The sequence below is a fragment of the Hemiscyllium ocellatum genome, chromosome 3 (assembly GCF_020745735.1).
Source record: "Hemiscyllium ocellatum isolate sHemOce1 chromosome 3, sHemOce1.pat.X.cur, whole genome shotgun sequence".
NCBI lineage: Eukaryota > Metazoa > Chordata > Chondrichthyes > Orectolobiformes > Hemiscylliidae > Hemiscyllium > Hemiscyllium ocellatum.
Genome location: NC_083403.1, coordinates 79,096,583 through 79,124,230, shown reverse-complemented (window position 1 = coordinate 79,124,230; position 27,648 = coordinate 79,096,583). Strand labels below are relative to the sequence as shown.

Below are 27,648 nucleotides of genomic sequence, written 5' to 3'. Positions count from 1 at the left end.
AAACCGAGACTAAATCCTGAGTAACTATTGGAATAATATCCCTAACCACACCTCATGCCCTCCCAAAATGCCCTCCTCATGCACCTATCCCCATCCTAGACCTGGCTAAACTCAACACACCACCACCTGTCGCAATACCAACCCACTCACCACAGACTTGAAAACCCTCCACTGTAGGACCCAACATCCCCTCTCCTGCCAAGAGCTGACAACCTCATTACTGGATCCAACTGCACTGGAAAAGGGGCGTGGCTTGCCAACACCAATCATCCTGCATGTACTCTTAGAATCATCCTGCCAGAAATACAGAGCTCTCTCTTAATGGGATAAAAAAAATAGGAATGGTGTGGTAATGTAATGGATTATCATTCCTCAGAAAATCCGGCCCATTTTTTTAAGGGTAGATTTTACAAAGATACCATCCTAATGCAGTCTTGCTGATCAAGAAAGCATATCAGGAAGTCACCTCCATGATTTCAGACAACACATTTTTTTAATGAAATGTGGGCATTTATTACCCATCTCTAATTGTCCTGGAGGAGGTGGTGATGAGTTGCCTTCTTGAACTGCAATTCATGTGGTGTAGGGATTCTCAGAGTGCTGTTAGAGGTAGAGTTACAGGATTATAACCCAAGGACAGTGAAGGAACAGCTATATAGTTCCAAATCAGGACAGGAGGAGCTTGCAGGTGGTGGTGTTCCCATGTATCTGCTGTCCTTGTCCTTTTCGATGGTTGAGACTATGGATTTGGAAAGTATTGTCAAAAGAGCCTTGATGAGTTATTGCAGTGCACCTTGTGTGCACTGGTACCACTCTGTGTAGATTGTGGAAGGAATTAATGTTGAAGATGTTAGCTAAGGTACCAATCAAGCAGATTGTTTGATGTCAAATTTCTTGAAGGTGTTACAATTGCACTCTCCTATTCCATCATAGTCCCGGCTTGTTCATTGTAAATGGGTGGACATGCATCATTTTTAGTGGGTTACCCACTGCAGACCTCTCACCTCTGATTTGCTGTTGTAGCCAAAACATTTATATGACTGGTCCAGTTCAGTTTCGGATCAATGGTAATCTCCAGAATGTTTATAGTAGGGAATTCAGTGATGATAACGTCATGGAATGGCAAGTAGAGGTGACTAGAATTTGTCTATGGAAAAGGTCATTGGTAGATGTTTCTGGAATGTGAATATTACATGCCACTTGTCATATCAAGTCTGAATGTAGTCCAGGCCTCACTGCATGTGGACACGGATTGTTTCAGTATATGAAGAGTTGTGAATGGTACTGAAGATTGTGCAATTATCTCCACTTCTCATTTTCTGATAGAGGGAATGTCCATAAGACCATAAGACATAACAAACCATCAGCCCATCGAGACCGATCCACTTTTCAATGAGACCATCATGAATTAAAATCCTCAATTCAACTTTCCTGCCTTTTCTCTATTACCCTTGATTTTCTTACTGATTAAAAAATCTATCTCAGCCTTGAATATAATTAATATCCTAGTCTCTACAGCCCTCTTTGGTAAACCAGTCACTACCCTGTGAGAGAAGAAAGCCCTTCTCGTTTCTGAGGAACTCCTGCAAAGATGACCTGGGAAGAAATGATTAACCTCCTGGGTAATCCAAGATGGAGGAAGGACAAATTTCTGGCTGTAAGAGCTGCTCCTTTTTTTGAGGTATTTTAGGTGTTGGAGGTGATTTCCTCGAATTCCTGGAGCAGCAATTACTGTTTTAAATGCTGTTGCATTGTTTTGGGACTTTGGGGAAAGAAAAAGTCAAAACAACAGCAGTTTAAAAGGGAGAAGAGCAAACAAAGGAAACACATGGTGAGGACAGTGCAGGAGAGAGAGAGAGACAGAGACAGAGACAGAGAGACAGAGACAGAGAGAGAGAGAACCTGCACAGTTACCACCTTTGCTGTTTGAATTCGTGTATCGCTGGACATCGGGGTGCATCTGGGAAAATTTACAAACAGTGAAATTCACAATTAATCTTGGAGAAACTGTTGGGCAAAGTTCACAGCACAGAATCAGTTAAGTTAATTGTTGTTTGAAGTCTATCCTAGAGAAAGACTGCAGTAGTGGATACAGTGGATTCTTTCTTGATTATATGTTTTTGGAGATAAGTCTCTTGATTAAACTTAAAATATAAGCCATGGCTATTAATTTAACCTGGGACAGTGTTTGTAGAGGAATAAGACAGTGTTATTTTCTGGGTCTGTAGATTGTGAAGGAGCAAAAATGGCCTTTGCAGTGATATGTACTTCTTGTCAGATGTGGGAGTTTAAAGAGAGTTTAAGGGTTACTGTGGATTATATCTGCCATAAATGCTGTTGGATGCGAATCTTATCAGGTCGAGTGGATCAACTGGAGAGACAGATAGAAACAATGAGGAATTTGAAGCAGCAACAGTATGTGATGAATGGCAGTTATAGTAAGGGGGGAAAGTCTCAGATACAGTCACATTGATGGGTTAACTCCAGGAAGGGTAAGAAAGGTAGGCAGCTAGAGCAGGAGTCTTTTGTGGATATACCCATTTCAAATAGGTATGCTGTTTTGGAAAATGTAGGGGGTGATGGATTCTCAGGGGAACGTAGCACAAACAGCCAAGTTTCTGGTATTGAAACTGGCTCTAATGCAACGAGGGTACGTCAGCTTCCAAGAGATCAATTGTGTTAGGGGATTCTGTAGTCAGAGGGACAGACAGACGTTTCTGTGGCCAGCAGAGAAAAAGCAGAATGGTGTGTTGTTTCCCTGGTGCCACGATCAAGGATGTCTCAGAGAGGGTATGGAATGTTCTCACGGGGGAGAGGGGCAAGGAGGTCTTGTCCACATTGGAAGGGAAAAGGTTGAGACTCTGAAGGGAGATTACAGAGTTAGGTAGAAATTTAAAAAGGAGGTTCTCAAGGGTAGTAATATCCAGATTACTCCCAGTGCTACAAGCTAGTGAGGGCAGGAATAGGAGGATAGAGCAGATGAATGCATGGCTGAGGAGCTGGTGTATGGGAGAAGGATTCACATTTTTGGATCATTGGAATCTCTTTTGGGGCAGAAGTGACCTGTAAAAGAAGGACGGATTGTACCTAAATTGAAAGGGGACTAATATACTGGCAGGGAAATTTGCTAGAATTGCTTGAGAGGATTTAAACTAGTAAGGTGGGGGAGGGGGGGTGGGACCCAGGGAGATAGTGAGTTTAGAGATCGATCTGACACTGGTACAGCTGAGAACAGAAGTGAGTCAAACAGTCAGGGCAGGCAGGAACAAGGTAGGACTAATAAATTAAACTGCATTTATTTCAATGCAAGGGGCCTAAGAGGGAAGGCAGATGAACTCAGGGCATGGTTAGGAACATGGGACTGGGATATCATAGCAATTACAGAAACATGGCTCAGGGATGGGCAGGACTGGCAGCTTAATGTTCCAGGATACAAATGCTACAAGGAGGATAGAAAGGGAGGAAAAAGAGGAGGGGGAGTGGCATTCTTGATAAGGGATAGCATTACAGCTGTGCTGAGGGAGGATATTCCCAAAAATACATCCAGGGAAGTTATTTGGGTGGAACTGAGAAATAAGAAAGGGATGATCACCTTATTGGGATTGTATTATAGACCCCCCAATAGTCAGAGGGAAATTGAGAAACAAACTTGTAAAGGGGATCTCAGCTATCTGTAAGAATAATAGGATAGTTATGGTAGGGGATTTTAACTTGCCAAACATCGACTGGGACTGCCATAGTGTTAAAGGTTCAGATGGAGAGCAATTTGTTAAGTGTGTACAAGACAATTTTCTGATTCAGTATGTGGATGTACCTACTAGAGAAGGTGCAAAACTTGACCTACTCTTGGGAAATAAGGCAGGGCAGGGTGACTGAGGTGTCAGTGGGGGAGCATTTTGGGGCCAGCGACCATAATTCTATTTGCTTTAAAATAGTGATGGAAAAGGATAGACCAGATCTAAAAGTTGAAGTTCTAAATTGGAGAAAGGCCAATTTTGACGGTATTAGGCAAAAACTTTCAAAAGCTGATTGGGGGGCAGATGTTCACAGGTAAAGGGACGGCTACAAAATGGGAAGCCTCCAGAAATGAGATAACAAGAATCCAGAGAAAGTGTATTCCTGTCAGGGTGAAAGGGAAGGCTGGTAGGTATAGGGAATGCTGGACGACAAAAGAAATTGAAGGTTTGGTTAAGAAAAAGAAGGAAGCAAATATCAGGTACAGACAAGATAGATCAAGTGAATCCTTAAAAGAGTATAAAGAAAGTAGGAGTATACTTAAGAGGGAAATCAGGAGGGCAAAACGGAGACATGAGATAGCTTTGGCAAATAGAATTAAGGAGAATCCAAAGGGGTTTTACAAATATATTAAGGACAAAAGGGTATTTAGGGAGAGAATGGGCCCCTCAAAGATCAGCAAGGCAACCTTTATGTAGAGCCACAGAAAATGGGGGAGATACTAAATGAATGTTGTGGTTCTGTTCGCCGAGCTGGGAGTTTTTGTTGCAAACGTTTCGTCCCCTTTCTAGGTGACATCCTTAGTGCTTGGGAGCCTCCTGTGAAGCGCTTCTGTCATGTTTCCTTTTCGTATGTGGCGCTTAGGCGGTTGGCACAGGATTCCCATTTCTTGGCTTGTCTTAGCGTCTCTCGTCCATAGAAACATGACAGAAGCGCTTCACAGGAGGCTCCCAAGCACTGAGGATGTCACCTCGAAAGGGGACGAAACGTTTGCAACAAAAACTCCTAGCTCGGCGAACAGAACCACAACAACGAGCACCCGAGCTACAAATCTTCTCCCAAACTTTGAATACTAAATGAATATTATGCACCAGTATTTACTGTGGAAAAGGATATGGAAGATATATAGATTGTCGGGAAATAGATGGTGACATCTTGCAAAATGACCAGATTACAGAGGAGGATGTGCTGATCTCTTGAAACGGTTAAAGGTGGATAAATCCCCAGGACCTGATCAGGTATACCCGAGAACTATGTGGGAAGCTAGAGAAGTAATTGCTGTGCCTCTTGTTGAGATATTTGTATCATCGATATCACAGATGAGGTGCCAAAACACTGGAGTTTGGCAAACGTGGTGCCGCTGTTTAAGAAGTGTGGTAAGGACAAGCCAGGGAACTATAGACCAGTGAGCCTGACCTCGGTGGTGGGCAAGTTGTTGGAGGGAATCCTGAGAGACTGATTTGGGATAATCAGCATGGCTTTGTGCGTGGAAAATCACGTCTCACAAACTTGATTGAGTTTTTTGATGAAGTAACAAAGAAGATTGATGAGGGCAGAGCAGTAGATATGATCTATATGGACTTCAGTAAGGTGTTTGACAAGGTTTCCCATGGGAGACTGAATAGTAAGGTTAGATCTCATGGAATACGGGGAAAACTAGCCATTTGGATACAGAACTGGCTCTAAGGTAGAAGACAGAGGATTGTGGGTTACGGGTTGTTTTTCAGACTGGAGGCCTGTGACCAGTGGAGTGCCACAAGGATCGGTGCTGAGCCCTCTACTTTTTGTCATTTACATAAATGATTTGGATGCGAGCATAAGAGGTACAGTTAGTAAGTTTGCAGATGACACCAAAATTGGAAGTGTAGTGAACAGCAAAGAGGGTTACCTCAGATTACAACAGGATGTGGATCAGATGGGCCAATGGGCCGAGAAGTGGCAAATGGAGTTTAATTCAGATAGATGCGAGATACAGCATTTTGGGAAAGCAAATCTTAGCAGGACTTATACACTTAATGTAAGGTCCTAGGGAGTGTTGCTGAATAAAGACACCTTGGAGTGCAGGTCATAGTTCCTTGAAAGTGGAGTCGCAGGTAGATGGAATAGTGAAGAAGGCGTTTGGTATGCTTTCCTTTATTGGTCAGAGTATTGAGTACAGGAGTTGGGAGGTCATGTTGCGGCTGTACAGGACTTTGGTTAGGCCACTTTTGGAATATTGCATGCAATTCTGGTCTCCTTCCTATCGGAAAGACGTTGTGAAACTTGAAAGGGTTCAGAAAAGATTTACAAGGATGTTGCCACGGTTGGAGGATCTGAGCTACAGAGAGAGCTGAACAGGCTGGGGCTGTTTTCTCTGGAGCGTCAGAGGTTGGAGGGTGACCTTATAGAGGTTTACAAAATAATGAGGGGCATGGATAGGATAAATAGACAAAGTCTTTTCCCTGGCGTCGGGGAGTCCAGAACTAGAGGGCCTAGGTTTAGGGTGAGAGGGGAAAGATATAAAAGAGACCTAAGGGGAAACTTTTTCACACAGAGGGTGGTACGTGTATGGAATGAGCTGCCAGAGGATATGGTGGAGGCTGGTACAATTGCAACATTTAAGAGGCATTTGGATGGGTATATGAATAGGAAGGGTTTGGAGGGATATGGGCCGGGTGCTGGCAGGTGGGACTAGATTGGGTTGGGATATCTGGTTGACATGGATGGATTGGACCGAAGGGTCTGTTTCCATGTTATACATCTCGATGATTCTATGACTTTTCCTTTGTATTAAATATGATTCCAATCCTCATGTGGAAGGAGCCACAAAGTTTACATTTGTAAAATTTACCTTAAAGCGTATTTCCCTACTTCAGAAATATTCTTCAATCTGAGGATTTTTGTGCTGAATGTAATGGAAAATAACCAACTAATTCATATGTTGCAGTCAATGTTTTCGGTACAGGGCCATATTGGAAATCTGTCAGTATCTCTATTTCATGTATGCTGTTTCTACCATCCCTTCAAACAGCACACATTCTTATAAATGCAGAACATAATATAGCTTATAAAAATACAGATTGGTCATTTTCTGCTTTCGGTATTATAAAGGTTGCTAAATCATTGTGAAAGTGTAGCAGCTCAAAGAGAAGCACTGTACAGTTCACCAAAGTGTTGTTGCACAATGAAAGATCTGCTTGTCAGGTTGTAAGTTTGCATGCTGAGCTGGCAGGTTTGCTTTCAGATGTTTCATCACCATGCTAGGTAACATCATCAGTGAACCTCCGGTAAAGCGCTGGTGTTCTATCCCACTTTCTATTTATGTGTCTTGGTCTCTTAAGATGATATCATTTCTGGTTCTTTCCCTCAGAGGTTGGTAAATGGAGTTCAAATGAATGTGTTTATTGATGGAGTTCCAGTTTGAATGCCAGGTTTCTAGGAAATCCCATGCGTGTCTCTGGTTAGCCTGTCCTAGGATGGATGTGTTGTCCCGGTCGAAGTGGTGTCCTTTCTTGTCTATATGTAAGGGTACTAGTGATAGTGGGTCATGTCTTTTAATGGCTAGTTAGTGTACATCTATCCTAGTGACTAGTTTTCTTCTTGTCTGTCCGATGTTGTTTGTTACAGTCCTTGCAGGGTATTTTGTAAATAAAGTTCGTTTTGCTGGTTGCTGGTATAGGATCCTTTAGGTTCATCATGATGAACTAGCCACAAGGATACACAAACACCAACTAGCCACCAAAAGACGTGACTCACTATCACTAGTATCCTTACATACAGACAAAGAAGGACACCACTTCAACTAGGACAACACATTCATCCTTGGACAGGCTAACAGAGACATGCACGGGAATTCAACTGGAACTCCATCAATAAACACATCCATTTGGACCTCATTTCCCAAATTCTGAGGGAAGAAACCAGAAATGATATCACCCACCTAAAGAAACCAAGACACATAAATAGAAAGCAAGGCAGAACACCAGCACTTTAGCGGAGGTTCACTGATGATGTTACCTAGCATGGCGATGAAATATCTGAAAACAAACTTGCCAGCTCAGTGAGCAAACTTACAACCTGAACCTCAACCTGAGCTACAAATGTTCTCAAAAACCTCAATCTGTTTGTCATTTTTATCATCCAAACAAATCAGACCAGCTGTGAATTCAGAGAAATTTTGGGGAGATCCCCAAGTGTGGAAATGTGAAAGTGTAGAAAAGATGAATCTGAGGAAACAGTTTTACTTAAGAGGGTCATGTTTAAATGCAGCTGAGTGAGAGCTTTCACCTCATTAACTTCAAACCTTGATGACAGCAGACAGTAGAATCCAAAGACTAACTGGTTTGTTACTTTGTCTTCATTATCATGCTTACATTTCCATTTCTGAAGCAACACATTCTATAAAACATTAACTCAAAGTCACTGAGGCTGAAAAACAAAACTTACCGTGACAATAGTGTAGTGATTTGGAAATGTTTTAGTGGGGTACATGGATCTCATGTACTGAGAATGTGTCCCACATGTCTCTGAAATAAAAAACATCATGTTTATTTCTATTTCTAAAGAATAAAATAACATCTCCTTTCATTCAGTTGTAGTCTCACTATGTAAGTTCAGTTTATTTCACTTAACATGGTACAAAATCACGTGTTTGAGTTAGCATATAACCTCTATAGTCCAAGGTACATTTGTACTGTAATTAAAACATAACTGCATTTACCCTGCAAATGCAATTTACCAAAGCAAAGGAGTGGAGCATTCTTGAGATTAAAAAATTATTCAATGCTGACACTAAACTAAGACCGTAAATGCACCTAATGGACATAATGTTGAATCACTGAAATTTGTATTCAACAAGATATATTTAGAACATGATTTCATTCTTAGGAAGTCAACCTCAACTATTTGTGAAATCCAGTTGAAAAATCCCTTAATGTTCCCTAAGCAGGGGAGACAGGAATTCAGATAAATGGTTTCTTTGAAGAGTGGTGAAATTCTGGAATTTATTGCTCAGTTTGTTACGATCAAATTAACCTTCAGCCTTAACTGAAGATTAATTCTGAGGGATTGCATATAAAAATAAAGTCAACTCCATGTTTTCTGGCAAAAGTCTTTCTCAAATATTAAATAATAAGGTTGTGCAGATTGGGGTCTTTCATGTTCAATCTATTAAACCACCTGTCCAAAGTATTCAATGAAAATCAAGGAGGAGGATTTTCGGTCTTGTGATGGAACCTGTGTACTTCTCTGTATTTTTATATCAAATGCGTAAAAATCAGGCTGTCTCCATTCCAGGCATACAGTCATCTCCAGGATCCTTAACACTCCAGGGCTGCATGGTGGCTCAGTGGTTGGCATTGGTGCCTCACAACACCAAGGATCTGGGCTTGTATGGATTTTGCACATTCTCCTCATACATGCGTGGATTTCTTCCCACAGTCCAAAGATGTACAGGTTAGACGAATTGGCCATGCAAAATTGCCCATAGTGTTTAGGGATGGGTTAGTTGGGGTAAATGTGGAGTAATAGGATAGGGAAATGGATTTGCATGGGATACTCTTCAGAGGGTTAGTGTGGACTTGTTGGTCCGAAGGGCCTGTTTCCACGGTAGGGATTCTATGATTAAGTGTTGCAAGAGAAACATGGATATGGAATTGGCTGAAAAATAGGAAATAAAGAATATTGGTGAATGGACACGTTTCAGCCTGAAGAAAGGTTTGTTGTGGAAACCCGAAGACTTAGTTTTAAAACCCTCGGTTTTCTGGATTTATATCAATGACTTAGTTCTACTTGAACAGGATCCAATTTCAAAGTTTGTAGATAATACAAAATGTTGAAGCATTGTGAACTGTTCGGAGAACAGTACTGAACAACAAGTTAGTGAATGGAGAGACAAGTGGGAGACCAAGTTCAATGAGGGGAAATGTGAAGTGATTTATTTGTTAGGAGGAGCATTGACAGACAATGCTGAAGAGGTACAAGAGCAGAGAGATCTGGTACTCATACGTTATTGAAGGTGCAGAACAAGTTGAGAGTGCAGTTAACAATGCATATAGTATCCTAGGGAATAATAACTGGAGTCTTTAAAAATTTCACCTGCTGATTCCACAAAGTCTGTCCATCATCTACAAGACACAAGTCCAGAATGTGATGGAATATTCCCCACTTTCCTGGATGGGTGCAGCTCCAACAACACCCAAGAAGGTTGACGCTATCAAGAAACAAAGCAGCCCACTTGATTTGCACCACATCCACAAAAATACATTTTTTCTATCACTAATGCATCGGGGCAGCAGTTTGTATCATCTACAAGATGCAGTACAGTCAGTCAGAAAAGATCCAAGACAGCATCTTTCAAACCCATGATCGTGATCAGAAGGGGGATCAAGGGTTATAGGGAAAAGGCAGAAAAGTGAATGTGAGGAATGTCAGATCAGCCATTGTTTCGATCTTCATTTCTCTATAAAAGACAGTCCTAACTCAATCCTATTGAAGGTTGGAGCAGACCCAAGGGGCTGAACAGCTACATCCTGTTAATATTTTTGTGGTCCCATGGTCATCTAGAAGAACAAGTATGGCAGATATATGGAAACACCACTCCTCGAAGCCACATACCCTCTAAACTTGGAAATAAATTCCTTCAGTGTCACTGGATCAAAATCCCAAAAACTGCTCACTGAAAGCATTGGGGGTCTACCTACAATACATGGAGTAGTTCAAGGAGTCAGCTCACCACCTTCACAAAGGCAATTAGAGATAGGCAATAAATGCTGGCCCTGTCAGTGATGCTCACACTCCATGAATGAACAATAAGAGCACATCGTGACCCAAAGTAAGGAGATCATGTTGAACCTTTAAAAGTCACTAATTTTGCCTCAGCTAGATAATTGGATCCAGTTCTGGGAAGACTATGATGACAGCAGAGGCAGTGGAGAGAAGATTCACAAGAATAGTTCCAGCAATGAAGAACTTGAGTAAAAGATACATTAGAGAAGTTACAACAGTCCTTCATAAAGAAAAGAAAGCCAAAAATGATTTGGATTGAAAGCCAATGGTGGATTTGGATTGAACTGTTCCCGTTTGTGAAAGAATCCAGAACGCGAGGGCACAGATTCAATTAAAACTAATTTAAAAATGCAAAAGTGATATGAAAAAAATATTTTCATGAGTTAAGGTCTGGAATATTCTGCTGAAAATGGTGAAGAGAGGTTCAAATAGATCACTAAAAAGGGAATAATACAATTACAAAATTCACAGAGTTGCAAGGGGTAGAGGGGATATGACACAAAGTAAGATTCTCTTTTAGAGAGTCAGTTCAGACATGATGGGCTAAATGGCCACCTTCTACACAGTAAACATTCTGTGACTTTATAATCCATTTAAAACTGATTCTTGATTTCAGCAAAGCTTTTTCTTTGAATCTTCCACCAAAATTTTTCAATTGTTTGAATTTGTTGTGTGTTTTGAGCAGGAAGCCATGTAATAAAGGGAGAGTGACTGGTTCACAAGCTTCCCATACATACCTGAGCTCAGCCCCTTAGTAAAAAACCAGCAGCCCATCCCTAGTCTGTAAATAAATAATGAAGGGTTGATTGAGCTTATTAAATACTTATTTAACTCCAATATTATATCGCCCTTGCTAAGATATGCTTGGCATTGGTAGGCAGGCAGGAGTGGAGTGAGATTCTTAGTTGTTTTGTTAAAATGTCTTTAATGGCAGGAAAGAAGGGCGTGCTATCATTGCAGAGTGCTCTTTGCCCATTGGAGCCACTATTTGAGAAGACAGCACAGCTCCCCTCCCCTTCTACCCTCACAGTCTTTAAAACCCAAAGCCTCATATACCTCCCAGAGTTAACAAAAGGACCTCATTCCAAAGTCCCTGGGCTGACATGGAGTGAAAATTCTGTGTGACCTGGCTGCAATGTGCCCACTATGGAGTTCTGGCACTTCTAGGACTGTTGCAAACCACCTGCCAATGAGGGCAGAAAACCTACTTGGAGCTTGCTTCGCCTCATGCAGATCTGACAGGCTTGGCGGTGGTTGGTTGTTCCAGGCTGGTCAACTGGCTGTTTATTTTCTGCCTGGGGCAATGGAGGTCAGGAGTCAGGGGGAGGGTAGTGTATAATATTAATTATTTTCATAATATTCTGCCTCTTGTTCCAGTCAGTCATACTACCCTGTAAATATACAGAAAATTTGAACAGTAGTAGATCATTCAGCCCTTTGAACCTGATCTGCCATTGAATATGATTATGGCTCATGATTCAACTCTGTACCCTGTTCACATTTTCTTTCCATCCCTCTAGGCCTAAAAGCTATAGCTATCACCTTCTTGAAAACATTCAACGTTTAGACCTCAATAGCTTTCAATGGCAAAGAATTGCACAGATTCACCTCTCTGGGCGAAGACATTTCTCCTTACCTCAGATTTAAACAGTCCACCTGGTAGCCTTAAACTGTGACCCCTGACATTGGACTTCCCAGTCACTGGGAATATCCTTCCTCTGTTTATCCTGTTTTGTTAGAATTTTATAAGGTTTATTGTCTTAACTATCAGCAGGAGCATTCTTGCATAATGAAATTCTTGAATCCCACTCCCCCATGATAGTGCTGTTTAATGATTTCTTTTTTCTTAGGCCATTGAGCCCATTGAATCCCTCTGATCAGTGACCCACCTATACCTACCTTATCCCTGTAATCCTGCATTTCCCATGGCTAATCCACCCACTCTGCACATCCTTAGACATTTCAGTCCTTCCACAATGAAGTAGGTGAATAAAATGCTGCCTGACCTCCTGCGCTTTTCCAGCAACACATTTTTCAGCTCTGATCTCCAGCATCTGCAGTCCTCACTTTCTCCCAAATGAACAAATGGGTCAATATAATAAAGGTGGTTGCTTATCCTGACATACAAGCTGTAAGTTTGAACACCTCACATGCTCTCACCAACATGAGGTTCTAATATCCTTCTGGATTAAGAAAAGACTTTTTCATATCCTGAGCAAAGCACTTGTCTTTCAAAAAATGGTCATTAAGCTCTTCCAGGGTTAATTACATTGGTCCTAACTGATTCTGGTCTTCAACGGACCTTAAACTAACTCTCCATTCACACTTTTAAGAGGGTAATGATCAGAAATCTAAGGACAGCCCAGATTCTCCCAGAAATACATAGGTCTGACTTCACCATCAAGGTAGGGAGTTCAAGTTGGAAAATATCTCGTTTCAAGAAAGAGTGCTCTGGAAGACATGATTTTTGGCCCAGGAGCATGTGTGGGATAGTCAGATACAGAATGGAGGGAGCCATAGAGCCACTAGACGCTGAAACAGGCTGGTTAAAAGGCCTACCATGATTATCAAAGTTGTTTTGTTAAATATCAGGCTATCTAGTCCTCACCCCTCAAATATCCTCACCCCCCCCAACCATTATCTATGCTTTATCCATCTTAACACACACCGGTTTATGCCCCTGAGCAACCACCAAAAGCTTCTCATAATCTTAATGCCAACCCATGCCCCTCCGTCAAACCCACTGATCCCCTCATGTAATTTCTGCCAACTAATTCACACAGCTCCTTATAGACCCTGTGCCAACTTGATGACAAAACTCAATCCACCATCCTTTGCCATTACATCCTCCATGGCTACTCACCCATATCCACATTTGGCAGGCCTCAGTGTTCAAGCGGATGTAAAATACGAGCATCTAATATAATGAAGGTCTCAGTCTCAATCTTACCAGACTTTAGGCCTTTTCTACACTAGCAGAATATTAGCAAAACAAGGACCTAATTTTAATTTTGATGAGTGAATAAATTTTGAGGGACTTAAAAATCAGGTTTTTGGTTTCATCACATACCAGAGTGCCCAATGTTCCAAGCAGATTTTAAGGTCCTTCTATCTGCTTGGCTTCACACACCCTTCAGGTCACCTGGGAAGCACTTTCCCCTCCACAATGGTGGTCTGGTTGAAGAGGGAGATATTTTCATTTAAGGTTAAAAATTTGGCAAGGGGGCGCCTCTATTTTAGGGTGCAATTCTTGTTCCTATCCCCATCCCCACAATCACCCTTCCCACTCTCTCTTTCTTGCTCTCTCTCTCCCATTCATCTGAAGAGGCGGGGTTCTGTTTCTCCACAGCCAGAGGACATCCCATTGACCTTACACTTTGAGACCCTGCCTGCCATAATGAATTGGACAGTAAACAGCCAATCAAATTGGCCAACTCAAAACAACTCACTGCTGAATGAGAATTTCACACATAGGGTACATTACAGTGCATTATGGTGTGTTTTGAGGCATGTTGGACACCTAATCAAATTGGAGGGTGAAGAGAGGGAGGCCCCATCACCTTCCTGCCTGCCCTCACCCACTCCATGAAGTAAGTGGTGGACAAGCTCATGGATGACCTTCCCATTCAATGTCAATTCTGGCCCTTCAATGAGCTATTATTGTCTACTTCAGGGACTCAGGCCACTGCCACTGGGACTCACCCAGCAGCAAGAATGGGATAGTTGCCAGCAGTAAGCCTGCAAAGGAAAAGTCTGTTATGATTATTTGCAGGGTACTAGAAGGATATCACATTGTCAGACATTCAATAACTGATTGAGGCAGCTGGCATCTTGAAGGTGCTTGATAAGAACCCAACACCTTGTTCTTCCTTTACAGTCCCTCGCTGATCTGGATCTCCAGCAGGTACCATTACACCCATGGCAAAATCCCCATCATCAACATTAAAGTCTAGCACAGTTTGAGTTTGAGATACCCTGACTTCAGCTCTCAAGTCCTGTGGGGACAATTCCACCCAGGGAACAAGATTAAGCTACATGATCAAAGATTTGGCCAAATAAACAGTTTTCAGGAAGGTTTTATAAGTGGAATGGAAGGAAGTGAGGATCGAGGTTTTGGACTACGTGTATTTCATTCAGAATGGAACAGTGTAAATTACATGCACTTGACGGACACCTGCTGGTAAGAACGCGCACTCCTGAAAAGTAATTATCTGCTAACTGGTTCAAATCTCAATTCCACAAGTCCTCAAAAATTAATTGTTTTTGTTTTACAAATTTATCACATAAGTATTAGAGTTTCAATCCACATCCTTTTTTTACAATAAGATCTTTTTAATTAAAATGATGTTGCCAATATTTTAAAAAGTTGCATTTGAATTATTTATTTCCAACTTAGTGATAACACAGATTTGAAAATGCTAAACTGGGGAAAGGAACGGCTTAAAATCTTGCCGCATGTAAACTTTCTACGTTTTTAAATGAAAACGTTAATCAATCTTCTTACTTATTACTTTCGTTAAAATAAGAAACAAGAAAGATTCCAATGAATAAACTAGTACTTTGAGAACTACAGCTGAACTAAGCAGACAATCAACCCCAAAGTATGTTTATTTGAATAGTGATTTAATGATTTTGACTGTAAGCACACATTCCAAACTGTTGGATGCTTTTCGTTTGTTTGTATTTTCAGTTACTTACTGAGTTTGTCAATAACTGGCATCAAACCATACCAGGTCTTTAAATACTCGGCTCTGAAACCATCTAATGAAACCAATATCAAGGGTGGTTGAGAAAATCTGAAATTTAAGGACCAGATATTATTTTATTTCTGCATAATTTGTAGTCAGGTATACATCAGACTTTTTCTCAAACTAAATTAAATAGCAATACTAATATACAGATTAATCTGCTCAAGACTTAGCAAAAAGAGTGCAAAAGAAAAGACAATATTGTAGACCGATGTATTGACTCACAAAATTACCAACAAAACTCCAAAGAATCGCTGGCATCTGACACCTTACCCAACTGAGATCACTGTGAGTTCTTTAAAATTCTTCAAGATCTGTTTGGTTCCTCATTCAAAGGCACTCAATACCTGTTTTGGGCACCTAGCTTTGGGCATGGAATGGGGGAATCCCCATCAGTCACCCCTTCCTCTAGAATTGCCCTCTTGCTTACTGTCTGGCATTCCCCACTGAGCTCTGAATGCGTATAATTCCCATAACAACTATCATCTCCCTCTGGTGCTTACCGTAAATTGCCCTCAGTGGGTGAGATGTCTGCTCCTAGTGTCCTTGATCTTAGTAAAAGGCCCATTGCTGCTCAATTAATTGACAGGCTTTATTGAAAAGAAGTAAAGTGGTTTGGTCAGTACCCCCCCTGTCTCCATTAAACAATGCCTTTGGTCTCTGACAAGATAAAGTATGCATTTAGGAAAGGCCTGAAAGGGGTTTTTGCCCGAAACATCGATTTTCCTGCTCCTCAGATGCTGCCTGACCTGCTGTACTTTTCCAGCACCATTCTAATCTACATATGCATTTAGGTAAAACAAGTCCCAAGTCAGCAACGTTATAGGTCCTGGAGTATCTTCTAATAATTGACCTTTGTTCTTTCATGGGATGTTAGTGTTGCTTCAAGCAGCTTCTAAATAAAACACTTGGCCCTGATAGCTCTATAGTTCCCAACAACACCACTGGGAGCGGTGGCCACATGGAAATTGGGAGGGGGGGATTCGCAGTGTGCAGAGAGGTCATGATCAGGAGTCCATACATGTGGTGCCCTTACTCCTCCATTCTCCCAACCCCAAGGTCTGAATGGGGTAACCTGTCAACCATCCCAACCCATCTTTGATTCCTATCCCTCAGGCTTCAAAAATGAGGCCAGGTGAGAAGAGCCCTTCATGATCTCAAATGGGACAAGAGTGCATGGGTCAAAGTTCAAACAGGTCACCAGCAATGAGGTAAACTGCAGCAAGCAATAAGCTCAAAGACTTACTGGTGGAGGGCTCATATATTTTCACCTCTGATATGATTTCATTTAATCTCATTTAAGAGCAAAGTGAATTACTTCAACACTTTTGCAATAAAAGTTGGTAAGTCATTTGCCTGTCCAATTATTTAGTGTACGTGCATATTAACTTTCTGTGATTCATGTCCAAAGGTTATGCAATTCCCTGTATATAAAAACATTTTGCAATTATTAAAATTACTCAGTGTTTCCATTTTTCAGACAAAGATAAAACTTTCACACTTGTGTTATACTCTATCTGATATTTTCTAGTGCCATCACTTAAACTTTTAATGTCCCTTTATATTTTCCTCACCACTTACTTTAACCTAGCTTCATATTATAAATAATTCTGTTAAGGATTACATTCAGTGCTTTCATTATTGGCAGAAATAATAATTAATCAAGGCCAGACATTAATCTTTATTACATGTCACTAGTTGTACCCCCATTATCACAAAATGATATATTTATCCCTACCGTGTTTTTTTGCTAATTAACTAATCATCAATTCATGCTTTTATATTATTCTGTATCATATAATACTAAAGCATGGGCCATAACCTTCCAGCTGTCATCTTATCAAATACCTTATGAAGCTTCAAATCCAATTACTTGGTACTATAATTCTTAATTGCCAAACTCCCTCTTCTTTTGAATAGTGGAGTAATGTTTGCTACTTTGCAATCCAGGACGCCCATTCTGGAATCAAGGGAATTCTGGAAGATGACATCAATTGCATCGACTATTTTTCTAATATTAGGCTGAAGGCCATCATGTCCAGAGAATTTACTGACTGTAAGTCCAATTAATTTCTCCAGCACCTTTTTTTTACTGTAATTAATTACTTTAAGTTTCTCACTCTCATTTGTTGTCACAATTTCATATGCACTCTTTATTTTTTCTACTGTGAAGAGAGATTCAAAATACGAGCTTAACATCTGTCCTATTTCCCTATTTGCCTTTAGTTGTTTCCCATCTCTGTCTCTAAGGGAGCTACATTTACTTTGTTAACCTCTTTCTTTTCACAGTCTTGTTACTCCAATCTTGTTTTATATTCCTTGCTAATTTACTCACATTCTATTTACATAATCATTATTAAGTTCTTGGTCATGCCTTGCTAATTTTTCAAAACCTTACAAACCTCAGCCCTGCTTCCCCTTTCAGTAATATTGAAGGTCTATTTTGTATAAATATGAATCTTTATGCCTTTAGAGTCATAGAAATGTGCAGCATGGAAACAGACCCTTCAGTCCAACTCGTCCATGCCGAACAGATATCCCAACCCAATCTAATCCCACTTGCCAGCACCTGGCTCATATCCCTCCAAACCGTTCCTATTCATATACCTATCCAAATGCCTCTTAAATGTTACAATTGTACTAGCCTCCACTACTTCCTCTGGCAAGTCATTCCATACACACACCATCCTCTGCGTGAAAAAGTTGCCCCTTAGGTCTCTTTTATATCTTTCCCCTCTCACCCTAAACTTATGCCCTCTAGTTCTGGACTCCCCGACCCCAGGGAAAAGACTTTGCCTATTTACCCTATCCATGCCGCTTATAATTTCGTCATCGATACTTTAGTTAGCCGCAATTGCATCACTTCTGAAACTTTTCAATGAAATGTGTACTCTTTGCAAATTATGAATTATTTCTTCAAATACTTGCCAATGCTTAACCATCATCATAAATTCTGGTCTAAATTCATAACCTCTCCCTGTTAATTTCCCCTTTTACCACTGTAACTAATTTTGTATTAACTTAATCCTTAGTTTGAGTGGTTACCACATCATTCTCAAACTTGATATGAAATACCTTTGTGTTACAATCACTCCTCCTCAGGTGACATTTACAACTTTCTCATAACGCAAGAATCTATCACAAGTGGCCAGCTCCCTAGTTAGTCCCTCAAAATATTATTTGAGAAAACCATATTGAATACATTTATTAAACATATCTTCCAAGTTACTTCTGCCAACCAGGCTTGTCCAGCATACAAGAAGACTTAAACCCCTTCATGTTGATTGTGTTAACCTTGTTACATGTTTCTCTAATTTTTAATTTATATTCTGTCAGGGGTGCTGCAAATTAAACGTAACAATGCTCTGTACATTATAAATTATTAACTCTAACCACGTCACAAGACCATAAGACGACTGACTGTGTGGAGTTTGCACGTTCTCCCCGTGTCTGCGTGGGTTTCCTCCGAGTGCTCCGGTTTCCACAGTCCAAAGATGTGCGGGTCAGGTGAATTGATCATGCTAAATTGCCCATAGTGTTAGGTAAAGGGATAAATGGAGGGGTATGGGTGGGTTGCGCTTCGGTGGATCGGTGTGGACTTGTTGGGCCGAAGGGCCTGTTTCCACACTGTAAGTAATCTAATCTAATCTAATCTAATCTAAAAGTTTGAGGAACAGGAGTTTGGCTGTTTGAGCCTGCTGTACCATTCAGTAGAATCATGGCTGATCCAACATTTCTCAGGTCCTTCCTGCCCTTTCTCCATAGTCCTTGATTTCCTGACTGATCAAAAATGTGACAAGGAGTTCCCCTGAGAGAAGAAATTCTTCCTCATCTCAGTCTTAAATTGGCACCCCTCTATTCTGAGGCTATGCCCTCTGGTCCTAGACTCCCCAATGAAGAGAAACATCCTCTCAGCTTCTTAAGAATCCGAGAAAAACATTGATTCTATAACCTTAATTCTGGGCTATAACTCATTCTCTCCACTGATTTCATCTTATAATTTATAATTGGGTATAATGCACCTCATTTTCCACTTGGATCTCCTTTCGAAATCTAAGTTCCTAACCTTGGTACCCCTAGGGGATTTATATTTCAATAATAGCTAGGTAAAATAAATATTTATTTTTGTTATTCATTCATCTGTCTTGTTATGAATTCTTTGTGCATACAAATATGGAGCTAGTTTTAATTTTTTACTGTTTTACACTGATGTGATGTGAACCTTGGCTACTTCTCCCGATTCGCATTTTTAATCTTTGTCCCTTCCTGGCTCAATATGGCTCAAGTCTTTTCTCTTCAGACTTAAATATTTTCTTCCATGAACTTATCAACCCTCTTGATAGCTTTAACGCCTTATCTGGAAAAACATAATGCATCTGCATCCGAGCAATCATTTTGCAACTCATCAAAGGGCTTATGCTTGGGACATGTCCTGGAATCTTCTTGATGGTATTTGCCCTCCTGATTTAGAAAATTAGATAAAAGTTGTGCTGCACACCAAGACTTTTACACAAAGTAGATGCACTTAAAAAGACTCACAGTGAGCTCCAGATATACCTAATGTCATTATAGCCAACAATGCAGTCACTATTGCATGTGGCAGCCATTTTTCACACAGCAAGATCCCATCTAAAATGTAAAAATGATGAGATAATCAATTTTTGACATGTTGTTTCTTAGGACACTGTATGGAATTCTCCATCTCTTCCATGAGTAGTGTCACAGGATCTTTTACATACAATGGGAAGAATAGATGAGACCTCGGTTTAACCTGTCATTTTAAATATGGTACCTCCAAATAAGATTCAAAGGTTAGTGTGTGAGCATAGTTTACACATAAAATTCCTGCAAATTTAGAACACTCAAGATATTTACAAAACTTGGTAAATTTGAAATTCTAGTCAGAAAATTGATTGTACAAAGAAGATAAAATGTACACTGTGCTAATAAATCATACAGTGATTTCATTTGATGTAATCTGTCCATCTTCTCATTCTAAATATGGCTGTGTTTTTCTGTTTTCTCTACAAAGCAAAACATACAGCTGACATGTCTTACCCTGCTGGACATTGAGGGGCATTTATTTCTTCACACTTATCTTCCACCCAAGACGTTTCCGCTACACAAGAAACAAAATCACTAAAATTAACTTTTGAAAACTACAAGTTGCTCTCATTCTTAGTATTGCTATTAAATTGTAATTATTGGTGTATTCATAATCTCAAATTGTATCTATAACAGATGATGACAAACACCTATTTCCTCAAATACTAAACACAGACAAATGAGACTTAAATTTATGTTTTCATTTAAATAACCCCTCATGTTTAGTATGTCCTACAATAGTTCACAATTATTATCACTACATGACAATTGATCAATAATGGAATACAGGTAAGTATTGGAATCATTACTTTTTAAAATCTACGTATATGACCTGGATGAAACAGTTTTCAGATCTTTCACCCATTGCTTACTAAGGGTCTGATAACTTCATATAACTTCTTGGTCTTTGTTCTTGCCATTGAATGTATACAGTAAGTATTGCACATATTGCAATTGTATTAAGGCACCACAGACTGCAACAGGCTCAATGGCAAAAAGTTGAATTTTACTATCCTTTCCATAATGTCCAATTTGAAATGTCTGGGAATGTATTTTTTTTATATTTTATGTATATTTTGGAGAAAAAAAACAAGTGGCAAGTCTGCAGAGGGTGCAAAGGTCTATGCTGGTACCACAACTCAGAGGTAGAATGGAGATATAATGTGGATAACTGCAGTGTTAAGCATGTAAGGTGGGGCTAATGTTAAAACTTGCACGGTTGAAACTCCTTACCTTTACAAACTGTCTTGTAATCAGTGCAACAATCACTATTTTCCAAACAATCATCAGAACATGAACAATGGCTAGTAGGTAAACGGCTCTCCCCACAGCGGAACTTGGTGCATGTCCAGAGCTCAGCTAAATTACAAAATACTCAGTTAATCCAGCTTCCAAACAAAGAAAAAACTGTACAGTTAGAATGTCAATCTGTGATTAGCATGTACCTGCCACCTAAATGAAAAGTAAAAAGCATTTTATCAAACTTATAAAGATATTAAAGTGTTTATTTTATAATAAATCAGAATACTTGTTACATAGTGAAACACTTCTTACATAGTGAGAAAGTCATGGCCACTACTGAATGGGAAAGATGTGATTGGACTGGAAGGGGTGCAAAGTAATTTTAACAAGTTGTTGCCTGGGATGGAGCATTTCAGGTACCAAGAAAGCTGGATAAGCTGGGCTGTTTTCTTCCATGTAGAGAAGGTTGATGGGGTCTTGATAGAAGTGTGCTTAAAAATGTGTTGCTGGAAAAGCGCAGCAGGTCAGGCAGCATCAAAGGAGAAGGAGAATCGACGTTTCGGATATAAGCCCTTCTTCAGGAATGAGGGTGTGCCAAGCAGGCTAAGATAAAAGGTAGGGAGGAGGGACTTGGGGGAGGGGCATTGGGAATGCGATAGGTGGAAGGAGGTTAAGGTGAGGGTAATAGGCCGGAGAGAGGGTGGGGGCAGAGAGGTCGGGAAGAAGATTGCAGGTCAAGAAGGCAGTGCTGAGTCTGAGGGTTGGGACTGAGAAAAGGTAGGGGGAGGGGAAATGAGGAAGCTGGATGAATCTGTATTCATCCCTTGTGGTTGGAGGGTTCCTAGGCAGAAGATGAGTCGCTCTTCCTCCAGGCGTCATGTTGCCATGGTCTGGCGATGGAGGAGGCCAAGGACCTGTATGTCCTTGGCAGAGTGGGAGGGGGAATTAAAGTGTTCAGCCACGGGGCGATTGGGTTGGTTGGTGCGGGTGTCCCAGAAGTGTTCTCTGAAACATTCCGCAAGACGGCGGCCTGTCTCCCCAATGTATAGGAGGCCACATCGGGTGCAGCAGATGCAGTAAATGATGTGTGTGGAGGTGCAGGTGAATTTCTGATGGATATTGAAGGATCCCTTGGGGCCTTGGAGGGAAGTGAGGGGGGAGGTGTGGGCATAAGTTTTGCATTTTTTGCAGTTGCAGGGGAAGGTGCCGGGAGTGGAGGTTGGGTTGGTGGGGGGTGTGGACCTGATGAGGGAGTCACGGAGGGAGTGGTCTTTCCGTACGCTGATAGGGGTGGGGAGGGAAATATATCCTTGGTGGTGGGGTCCATTTGGAGGTGGCGGAAATGATGAAGGATGATCCGATGTATCTGGAGGTTGGTGGAGAACCCCTGAGATGATGAGGTTATGGATGGTCTGAGAGATGATGGTTTGGTGGTGGGAGGTGCAGTAATGGTCAAGGGGGCAGTAGGATGAGGTGTCCGCGAGCTGGCATTTAGCCTCAGCAATATAAAGATCGGTGAGCCAAACTACCACTGTGCCTCCCTTGTCTGCCGGTTTGATGGTGAGATTGGGGATGGAGCGGAGGGAGTGGAAGGCTGTTCCATTTCCGAGGGTGAGAGGTTGAAGTGGATGAGAGGGGTGAAGAGGTTGAGGTGGTCAATGTCACGGCGGCAGTTGGCTATGAAGAGATTGAGGGCAGGTAAGAGGCCAGCATGGGGTGTCCAGGTGGATAGGGTGTGTTGGAGGCAGGAGAAGGGGTCGTCTGAGGGTGGGCGGGAGTCCTGGTTGGAGAAGTAGGCATGGAGGCGAAGGCGGTGGAAGAATTGTTCGACATCTCGCCAAGTGTTGAATTTGTTAATCTGGGAGCGTAGGGGGATGAAGGTGAGGCCTCTGCTGAGGACTGATCTTTCATCCTCAGAGAGGGGGAGGTCTGGAGGGATGGTGAAAATACAGCAGGGCTGGGAGCTAGGAGCTGGTGTGGGGTTGGAGCTGGGAGTGGGGGCGGGGTTAGGCGCGGGGGCGGGATTCGGCACGGGGGTTAGGCGCAGGGGCGGAGATCGGCGCAGGGGCAGAGATCGGCACGGGAGCAGAGATCGGCGAGGGGGCGGGGATCGGCATGGGGGCGGAGACACATCCGGCGTGGTCGGTGTGTAGATGAGTGACGTCACTGGGGGCAGAAGTAGATACTGCGAATGCAGAAACGGTGTTGTTCCCGGTGGCTGTGGACCCCGCGGAGGCCGCAAATCTGTCGGCAATGGTCTTCCTGGCGATCATGGAGGAGGATGTCTGGGTGGCTATCGCGGAGGTTGCATTATCGGTGGGGGCGGAAGTGACATCATGGTTTGCAGCGGCGGTTGCTGCATCGGCCACATGATTAATGGCGTCCGAGCGCTTCCGGAGGCCAATGGAAGATTCTGATAGAAGTGTGTATGATTATGAAGAGCATAGAAAACAGCTGTTCCCTTAATCAAAGGGTTTACATAAGAATGGACACTTTTAAAATAAAAGGCATGATGTTTTGAGGAGATCTGAGGAAATCCTATTTCATCAGAGGGTGGGCATAGGTGGGGTGGGATCTGGAATGTATTGTCTGGGAAGGTAGTTGAGATAGGTAACCTCACAATCTTTAAAAAGTACTCGGATGGCCACCAGAAATTTCACAATATTCAGGCTTGGCCCGGTACAGGAAGGTAGAACTAGTGTAGGCAGTGTAGTGTTGAGTACTTTTGGTGGTACAAACTTAAAGGGTTGAAGGACCTCTTCTGTACTGTATGATTCTATGAGGTAGAACATATTAGCAGCAATAAGATGATTGGTTTTTGTGAGAGATGGGTTTTGTTCTTACTATAAGACAGTGACATTTTTGGGATTCAATACATGTGAAGCAAACACCCACTCCTTATTATAATCTGGAAGGCTTCTATCCAACTAATTGTAGTTCTGATGGAATCCTAGTCGTTACATTTTGCTTTCCTGAGTACACCACTTAATGTAGTTAATTTTACTTTGAGAGTTGATGTGGTCTTTTGGGCCAAACACAACTGCCAATACAACAAGGACTGAATGTTTCCTCACATATTCATCCTTGCAACCTGAAATTTACCAAATATTGGCTGTGTCACTTTTGGGAGATTTTTGTATTCACTCATGGAATGTGAGCATCACCTGCTGGACCAACATTTATTGCCCAAACCTAACTGGCCAGAGGGCAGTTACAAGTAAACCACATCTCTGTAGGTCTGGAGTCACATGTAGGTCAGACCGAGTAAGGAAGGCAGATTTCCCTCTCTAAAGGGCATTAGTGAACCAGTTGAGTTTTACAACAATTGACAATGAATTCATGTCATCAATAGACTCTTAATTCTAGATTTTTTTAATGAATTCAAATTTCACAATCTGGTGGGATTTGAACCCAAGTCCCTAGAACATTACTCGGGTCTCTGAGATAATTTTCCAGCAATAATACCACTAGGCTATTACCTCCTCAGAATGGAGGTTTTTTTTCTCTGAAAACTCCAGTGAGTTAATTTGTACAATTCTCCGCTGCTCATTTTATTAAGTATACACCCTGATAGCGCTGTTCTCATGCTAGTCAGTGCTGGAACCTTCCGCATTCAATTTCCAGGCACTACATTTAAACCCCAGTTGTGTACTATGTCAAATGTTTGAAGTAACCACTTGAGTCAGTGCAGTGTCCATGGCCTAGAGGAATACACAGCAATGTCACAAGAAGTTAATTCCTTTCTGCATTCGCAATGGTAAGTGCCACCATCTTTTCTCTACTATCTCACGTTCACTGTGTCATTGTTATTGCACCCTCCAACAAGGCCATGTCATTCTTTGCTGAAAATGTGTTGCTGGAAAAGTGCAGCAGGTCAGGCAGCATCCAAGGAGCAGGAGAGTTGACGTTTCGGGCATGAGCCCTTCCTCAGCCCTCCTGAAGAAGGGCTCATGCCCGAAACGTCGACTCTCCTGCTCCTTGGATGCTGCCTGACCTGCTGCGCTTTTCCAGCAACACATTTTCAGCTCTGATCTCCAGCATCTGCAGCCCTCACTTTCTCCATGTCATTCTTACCCACCTTGTCCCCTTAACTACAACCTTTCCTGCTCTCTGCAGTTCTTACTCAATCACTCAAAACACCTTACCACTTTTTTCTTGACTGACCATAGTTCCTCTTGACTGTTTATTGCTGCCAAATAGGACAAACTGCCTGGTTATCTGTTTGCTCTAAAAGACATGGCAAGGGAATGAAAGCATTCATATAGGCATAAAATGAGTATTAAAATGCTGAACCACATTAAAAGCTAGTCCCAAATGCACCCCAATACATGATGAGGCTGTTGTTTTGCTGATGTCAGCTCCATGGATGGAAGGTTCAGCCAGTTGCTACCCATTGACCATCTCCTGAGGTGCTAGAGAATGCTTTCCAAGATAAAGGCCCAGAGGCGCAACAGAAAGCTGCAGTCATAAAAACAGAGATAGCAGTTCTGAGTAAGGGTCACCAGACCCGAAACGTTAACTTTGATTTCTGTTCACGGGTGCTGCAAAACCTGCCGAGCTTTTCCAGCAATTTCTGTTTTTGTTTCTGATTTACAGCATCTGCAGTTCTTTTGGTTTTTATTTGGCAAGCTGCAGCCAACTGCTACCTTTTATGTTAGGAACAGTGCAGTTTCTCTCCACTGCCTGGGAAAATAGCAAACTGAATATAACAAGGCAAAATGAGATAATAATGAGGTGTCAGTGCATGCAAATAGCCTCTTGCCACTCCATAGTGAGATCCTCATCTTATGTTAAAACATTGGGTTGAAAATTGGGCTCTATTTCTATCAAGAATCTTATTGCTGCATTACTGTAATGCGCTACCAATTAACTCGTTTTTACCCAGCTTGTTCAGAGGCACTGTCACAGAATCAAACAGCATGGAAAGAGGCTCTTTAGCCCATCAAATCTGCAGCAACAAAAAACTGAACAGCCTCCTCCCCAGCTGTAGATCTCAATCGAACCTGCTGCTTTGATAAGTTTTCTGAGGAAAGGTCAGTCGACCTCGAATCCCCCCACCACCCCCCCCCTCCCACCGCCACCACCACCACCCCCGCCCCCCCCCCACCCCACGAAACATTAACTCTGATTTCTCTACAGAGATATGGCCTGAGAATACTGAGCTTTTCCAGCAATTTCTGTTTTTGCTTCTGATTTACAGCATTTATAGTTCTTTCATTTATCATAGAGTCTTGAAGATGTACAGCACAGAAACAGACTCTTTGGTCCAACTTGTCCATGCCAACCAGATATCCTAAATCAATCTAATCCCATTTGCAAGCACCTGGCCCACATCCCTCCAAACCCTTCCTACTCATATACCCATCCAGATGCCTTTTAAGTGCTGTAATTGTACCAACTTCCATCACTTTCTCTGGCAGCTCATTCCACACATGTACCACCTCTTTTAAATTTTTCTCCTCTCACTCTAAACCTATTCCCTCAGTTCTGGACTCCTGCAACCCAGGGAAAAGATTTTGTCTATTTATCCGATCCATGCCCTTCATAATTTTATACACATCTATGAGGTTACCCCTCAGCCTCCGATGCTCCAGGGAAACCGGCCCCAGCCTATTCAGCCTCTCCCAAAGCTCAAAATCTCCAACCCTGGCAACATCTTTGTAAGTCTTTTCTGAATCCTTCCAAGTATCACAGCATCTTTCCTATTGGAGGAAGACGAGAGGAGCAAACAATTAAAAGCTATTTCCACCAGTTAGTGAATTGGAAACAATTAGAAACAAATTAAAATCTTAATTTCAGTAATGAAGGGAAATGTGAAGAAATATTTTCACAACAAAACTTACTGAAACATGAAATACTTTATCAAACATCTCTTTTGAGGCAGAGCATATACAGTCATTTTAATGAGTTATGGATAAGTACTTTCAGGAAAAAAAGGACATGAAGTAGTTGAGGAAAATTGAACTAGATCTGAACATGAGCACAGATACAATGGATTAAACTGCATCTTCAATGTTTTAACTTGCAGTTGCTTGGCTTGAATTTTAGCCAGAATTTCCTTTCCGGGAGTTATTATGAGGTCAAGAATCTCAGAAAAGCAGACATTTCAAGCACCCTATCATTTTTAACTTCAGATTTCCCACAACATTTGCCAGTTTACCGAACTCAAACTGCTGATTGTACAGGAAGCCTCATACAGGTCATAGTCAAGCAGGTACAGTTGGTTTTGCTATAACATATGTTTCTTCAAGGCAAATTGGCTTTAATGTGGTTGAAGAATTTAGAACATTATTTGCAGAATGCAAACTTTCCTTACCTGTATTGGCGATAAAGCTATTCCGGCCCCATTAGTTTAAATGGTTTTCTTATAATGTTAGATCTCACAGAAACTGACCTATTGCATTATATCAGAACCGACTGTACCTGTAGTGATTGTAATGCAGTCAGCCAGGTGGACCTCATAGGATATGAATTCCCTGATTGGGGCTGTTAAGATGATCTAATCAAGGAGTTCTGGCTGATAGATATAAACAGGAGTGTCAGACATCCTGAC

At 41.6% G+C, this 27,648-nt stretch overlaps 1 protein-coding gene across 1 annotated transcript in view; it reads right to left on the bottom strand.

The window, feature by feature from the left end:
- LOC132835573 (venom phosphodiesterase 2-like) overlaps positions 1–27,648 on the bottom strand; it is a 126,330-nt gene that overhangs the window by 70,928 nt on the left and 27,754 nt on the right. Inside the window, exons 3-6 of the mRNA XM_060854837.1 lie at positions 21,087–21,212; positions 20,307–20,367; positions 15,199–15,296; positions 8,161–8,240 (exon numbers count right to left, since the gene is read on the bottom strand). Coding sequence (XP_060710820.1) covers positions 8,161–8,240; positions 15,199–15,296; positions 20,307–20,367; positions 21,087–21,212 — 365 coding nt within the window. The remainder of the gene's footprint in view (positions 1–8,160; positions 8,241–15,198; positions 15,297–20,306; positions 20,368–21,086; positions 21,213–27,648) is intronic.